The sequence below is a fragment of the Antrostomus carolinensis genome, unplaced genomic scaffold (assembly GCF_000700745.2).
Source record: "Antrostomus carolinensis isolate BGI_N321 unplaced genomic scaffold, ASM70074v2 scaffold15619, whole genome shotgun sequence".
Taxonomy (NCBI): Eukaryota; Metazoa; Chordata; class Aves; order Caprimulgiformes; family Caprimulgidae; genus Antrostomus; species Antrostomus carolinensis.
Window position 1 is genome coordinate 27,754 of NW_010336542.1, and position 6,361 is coordinate 34,114.

At 40.2% G+C, this 6,361-nt stretch overlaps 1 protein-coding gene across 1 annotated transcript in view; it reads left to right on the forward strand.

Moving 5' to 3' along the window:
* Nucleotides 1-6,361, forward strand: part of ARFGEF3 (ARFGEF family member 3) — a gene marked incomplete at its 5' end in the record, with an annotated part of 52,302 nt that overhangs the window by 25,972 nt on the left and 19,969 nt on the right. The window contains 5 exon segments of the mRNA XM_029086712.1: nucleotides 949-974; nucleotides 976-1,208; nucleotides 1,828-2,142; nucleotides 3,760-3,893; nucleotides 5,421-5,566. Of these exon segments, the coding sequence (XP_028942545.1) occupies nucleotides 949-974; nucleotides 976-1,208; nucleotides 1,828-2,142; nucleotides 3,760-3,893; nucleotides 5,421-5,566 (854 nt within the window).

Below are 6,361 nucleotides of genomic sequence, written 5' to 3' on the forward strand. Positions count from 1 at the left end.
AACAGCATTTTTTAAATGTGCACATTTTAAGCCTTGTGATACTAGTACAACCAGAGGGCATTAGAGAAATGGTTTTGGTTTTGGGTTTTTTTTTTTAATGTGTTGGGTGGTAATATAAGCTGAGTTTGTGTCCCTCTCCCTGTCTTGTGTATACATACTTGATTGTCTTTTATCACCATCAGATATTTAAAACTGTCACTTGTTGTCTCCAGTGGCTGAAGAAGCACATATAATGTGTCTGATGACATCTGACTTCTAATGTCAGGAAGCCCATAACAAAGCACAATGTTACACAAATGACCCTGCTTGGCATTTAAATTTGGTGTCTCAGTAGAGAAGACAAAACTGAATAGGCCTGAGCACAAACTAGCTTTTGACCACTCTGCTAGATATGACTGAAGTGAGTTGGCCATACCACACTGAAGCAAAGAGGAGACAGTAGTGCTGGTCTGAGGCCAACAGATCTGTTCTATGAAAGCTTGCAAAGCTTCAGAATTTGTTGCCATTCCAATGCAGCATGAAAACTAAGCTTTTCAGAGATTCTCAGGAAAAAGAATGAGGTCCAAATGCTTCTAGTTCAGCTCAGGATTAGTTTTGCTTTGACAAGAGTATCCATTAATGAAAGCTCTTTGGAGAAACTTCTGTGTTGAAATAGATGTGAAATCTGCAAACTGTTTTTTTTCCAAAGGAAAGGAGATTTTGGTAAAAATAAATAAATGCTCAGACAGCCAAGTCCAATGAGAAGCATGTAATATCACTGGCAATCTGCGTCTGTTCTGTGGACAACGAGATGTGAATTTGGGGGTAGAGGATGTCAATCTGGCATTCATGCATAGAAGATAAATCAAAAGGGATTTTAATTTTAAAACTGCCTTATGTTTATTAGGAAGAAATGGGTTTCTCTGATTTGTTTTTTGTCTAAAATACATGTTATTTTATAGCTTTCAGACTGTATACCTTTGCCACCACCCTATAAACAAACCTTTTAAGCAAACAAGTGTTTGTTTAAAAGCTGGAGAAGCTAATGGTTTGGGTTTTTTTATTTTTCATGCTGCAGTGAAACAGAAAGTGGAGCAGAAACTGGAGCAGATGGGGAAAGTGCAGGGAGTCTGCCTGCACACTGCTCATGTTTTGTGTATGGATGCAGTCCTTAACGTGGGCCTGGAGATGGGAAGCCACAATCAGGACTGTTGGCCTCATGTGTTCAGGTACTGAACAACTTTTTCAAAAGAAACAGAATTTATACCATGTTGCCTGAAAGTAATGGGCTGAGAAAAAAGACTTTGCACGCTCTGGGAGTGATCTGTATAAACAGTGTCAAAGTGTATTAACTGCCAGTATCTGTAAGAGAAAAGACAGTGCTGTTTTCTAACGCTATTCTGAGACAAAATCAATGCTTAGAAACTTCAAAGTTACCAGAAGACTCTGTCAGACCCAGGAACCTAAATGGGCTTTTTAGGCACCTCCACTAAACTATTTGCTGTCTAGGCACATGGGTTGCCAAAGGATGTAAGAAGACAGGTTATCTGTGTGTAGTCTGAGAGTTAGAGATTGTCTGTTTACAGTTTGAGGAAAATGTCCTGTGCATTGTGTCTGTTTCAGCTGTAGAAATCAGTGCCTGTGAATTGGCAGCAGATTTCCATGTAAGCTGGTTTCTCAGAGTGATGGGGCTTGTGAGGCAGCCAAGAGCTGTACTTGCACTATATTTCTGACTCACCTTTGGAGTACAGGCACAAGTGTTTCTTTAGTGAGCCTGGTGATTAGTGGGGGTAGGAGTTATTGTTTTGGGGGCTGTATTAATCTTTTGCTTCTTCTATTTGTTCTCAGGGTGTGTGAGTACATCAGCACGCTGGAGCACACCCACTTCAGTGATGGTGCTTCCCAGCCCTCCCTCACCATCACCCAGTCACAGCAGGCACATGCAGGGCTGCACCCAGACTCTGAGCCTGGGGAGTCTCCCCAGGCACTGACACCTGAGCAGGAGACCACCCTGAGCAGCAATCCTGTCATTCAGCCAGTTTCTATCCAGGAACTCATCAAGGAGAGCAGTAAGGGCAGAGCTTTTGACTTCCGTGGAGGCAGCCTGCTGTGTGGGACCAGTGCTGCCAAGGCTGTTCTCACGCTCTCCACGCAAGCAGACAGGTAAAAGCAGTGCTGTCAGGAACCAGAATCCCTGTTTCCAAAACAGGACCAAAATGCACCTTTCTGTGGTGCAGTGAGGACTGATCTTTCTGTTGTAGCCACTTCCTTCACTTGAGTTTCACAAGAGAGCTGCCTGTGTGTCACAACCAGCAGTTCCTAAAAGACTTGATTTTCTGTATCTCTGCAGTACCTGCTCTGCAGGTGCTGAGCTGAGTATGTCTGTGCACAACAGTGAATACGCCGAGTAAATCAAATGCATCCTGAGAGTGGTGGATTTATTGCTTGCATGTAAATTAATCCATTGTGTTCATTAAAACAGACAAAATAAGTAAGTGTCTTGTCCTGACGGGAAGGGACTGAATGACAAGACCAGTGTCAGAAAGCAACTGCTTCTGTCAGGACTGTGTGGACAACTTGTCAGCCTACCCCAGTGTGTCTGGAGGAGGAAGGACCACCAAATATGGTCACAGAATGACTAGGTTACATGTCCCTACAACACAGTCTGCAGATTGATATGCCACAGACTTTTGCTATTTCTGCTGTTTTTGTGGCAGCCCAGGCTAGCGTTGAAAATTTCCTGGGTTTGCATGCTTCTAATACCATTTTTCTGCAGCTGACATTTTGCATTCTTGATCTCTGCCCATAGGAGGGCATTATTTGTAAATTCAGAGGAAAAAGTAATGCATACTTAGATATTGCTTGTACTAAAAAAATAATGCATACACAGTAATTGCTTGTAGGAGTTTGACTCCGTGCATGGGGAGTACCTTTTATTCCAGAAGCTCACAATACAACTTGGTTCCAAGGATTACAGAATAACAGTACTGTAATTTTAATGATGCAGATTAGATTTCTGTACTGTTACTTCAATGCAGACATTATTAGGACTCAATCTCCAGTTTCCCAGGACTTTTTTTCACAGTAAAAAAACAGAAAGTTTTTCACAAAGAGCAGTGTCAGAAAATCATATTTGTGTCAACTTGTGGCTGCACCATGTGAAATTTAACTGTGATCTCTGTGGAACCCACCTCCTATGTAAGCATAAGATACTGCTTTAAGGGTACAGATTTTAACTCTTAAATCTTAAGAGCTCATTGCAGCTGAAAATAACTCGTTTGTATTCCTAAATAGCAATTCAGTTCCAGCAACTTTAGGTCTGAGACTTGAATTAATTTGTTTTTCATGTAAGGCATTGTAACTTCAGATGGAGAAAACTGGTTTAACTCTGAAGTCGGTGAAGCTGTGATGATCTGTGTTGTAAGGACTGGGCATATTCTCACTTTTTTTGGTTACTGGTTCATGAACTGCTTATAGCATTGAGACACAGTAAAGGTGAAGCACTGATCTCTTGAAAATGTGAGTTTTTGTTTTAGAACCATAGTTGAAGCTTGGAAGGGTTCTGGTTGCTCCTACAGCACTCTAATTTCCTTCCACCAATTAATAAAACTTCTGGATCAAAGTCTTTCTGTAGCACTCTATAAATGAAAAAGCCCTCAATAACCCAATGTGTCACCAAAGGCAACACATAGCAGCCATGTACAGACAACGGTTTTCCTCTTACATACTTAAGCTACATCTCATGAATCTTTCAATTAGATTCTGTTCTTTTCTTCACAGGCTCTTTGAAGATGCTGCTGACAAGTTAAACTTGACGGCATTGGCAGGCTTCCTTTACCAGCTCAAGAAGGCTTCTCAGGCCCAACTTTTCCATTCAGTCACAGATACAGTTGATTACTCCCTAGCAATGCCAGGTGAATAACCTGAAGATCCTTTACAGAGTTCTGTGTTTCATATACAACTGTACTACTTACAGGACTTGCTTTGTATTCTTACAGTTTTAGTTTTTCCAATTGAAATTTCAAGATATAAATAAAACACAGTATTGAGTCTAATAAGATCTTTTTGTAGGAGCAATTCAAAGTCTTTAGAAAAGGTTGAGCACTTTTTTTGGACAGGGACCACATCCAACACCTGCTGTGAAACACTTCAGAGAGCATTAATTTGTTTCTTGGACTTTCGAGGTGTTCATTATCCACAGATACTTAATCACAGCTCTATTTGGAGCCCGATCCAGTAAGGAAACTCACGTGAATGTAGACCCAAGACAGTGGATTTAAGTTAGGCATTTGACAGTGAGATAACCCCAGAAGTGTTCAGAAGATGGGTGATAGTAAACAAAGCACACAACTGAAGAATGTTAAATAAAGCAGTGAGATTTATCCTGTTTGCTCTTCCCCAGCAGAGTGAAGCATATACCTTACAGTACAAAGCCTGTAAAATGTTGTTTCCATCACTGTGTGCAAGTGCAAAAGGATTGGACCCAAAGGAAGATACTTAACTAAAATTTGTACTGTGCCTTTAGAAGTTATGTTAATCATGTGGGCTTTGTTCTATCCTGTAGCAGACATGGATTTTATCTGGTATATGTCTCCAATTTAATTGGTTTCCCCTCTCCCTGAAGTGCTACTTGTCATTTTCTCAATGAGACACTTCAGGTTGCTCGGTTTTTGCTCTTACTTGTCCCCAGGCCTCAACTTCCATGACTTTATTTTTAATAAATAGTAATCCTCTTATGTATTTAGTAGTCAGTCAACAGTAGTTAGGAATAATGAAATTAAAATTAAGATAGAGCAATTAATTGCTTTTTAAAAATATATTAAAAGTGGTTTGCCTCCTGATTATGTCTTTCATTAGAGATAAAAGCACCAGCATATTTTAAATGAGAACTAAGTGTCTTTCCAAATGTTGCAAACGCAATGGAAGATGAATCCCTTTCAGTAGGAAATAACGAGTATTACTGGCTGGGGAAGAGAAAAGTATTTTCTCACATTCTCTGCTTCGTATCCTTTGTTTGATAAGAAATACAAAAGAACAAACGTAAATAATTTGTAGTTTATATTCTTTCCTGTAGATGTCATCAAATGTTTTTGCAACTACTATTTTGGGTCATAATATTAATTATTTAACTCCTTACTTAACTTTTCTGTACTACTTCTCCAAGCCTTTGTCTTTAAAATGTTTGAAAAAAAAAAAAAAATCACTTAAATCAAAAAAAAGTGTGTTTAATAAATTGTTCTTAAAACTTGAGTCTATCTCCTGTTCTTTTACCTACACAGGCATAGGCATTTTTTTTTCCTCCACCACCCTCCTTGCTCCCCCCCCTGCTCCGACTTAATACTAATAATTTCTAACCTGATTTAAATTCCAGTTTAGACATCTAGAGATGGAGGAGCTGCTGTTGCTTAGCTTCCATTTATTTTTTTTATACTTTCTTGTAGGTGAAGTGAAATCTATCCAGGACAGGAGAAGTGCACTTCACTTGTTCCGACTTGGTGATGCCATGCTCAGAATTGTAAGGAGTAAATCTCGCCCATTGCTCCATCTCATGCGCTGCTGGAGCCTGGTGGCACCTCACCTTGTGGAGGTAGGAATAGGGGAGGAAATGGGGATGTGTGGAAGAGATGGCAAAGCTGAAAAAGCCAGAGAAGTCTTGATAGCTCTTACGATGTCTATCAATCCTCAACGCTGTCAAATGTGGTTACACTCCTGTTAGGGTGTTGTATATACTGTGTCATAAATTGTGATACTGCCACTGAGGAGTGCACTTTTAAAAAACTGAAATGGGCAGGTCCAGGGGCAGTGTTGGATTTTTGCAATACGATACATCCTGTGTGTCTCTGGTGAAAAAACTGAAACCACCCTAAACCACTCTGTCCCAATTTTTTGTTCATCCCTATCCTCCTCACTGTCAGGGCAGCGTGAGAAGCTGAGAAGTCCTTGACTTACTGTAAGCACTGCTCAGCAACAACTAAAACATCAGCGTGTTACTGACATTCTTCTCATCCTAAATCCAAAACACAGTATTATACCTGCTACTAGGAAGAAAATTAACTCTATCCCAGCTGAAACCAGGACACTGTCTTACAGCAGAGTTCAGACATTGGGGAAACACAGTGGAATCCCTCTAAGTGAAGTAGAAATAGCAGAGATTAGTTTTGTTACATGCTTCAACAGCCCTTTATCTTGAAAATAAGTGTGTCACTTGCCTTTGGATACCAGCCTGAGACTACCTTAAATACATTTCATGTTTTGAAACTTTTTTAAGATCCCAAGCCAGTACTTAAACTCAAGTACCTTCCATGTTTTCAGAATGCAGGGCTAGTCAGTCTTTTGGGCTGGCTTCAGTGCACATGAGGGCATTACTAGGAAGGAGCAACAC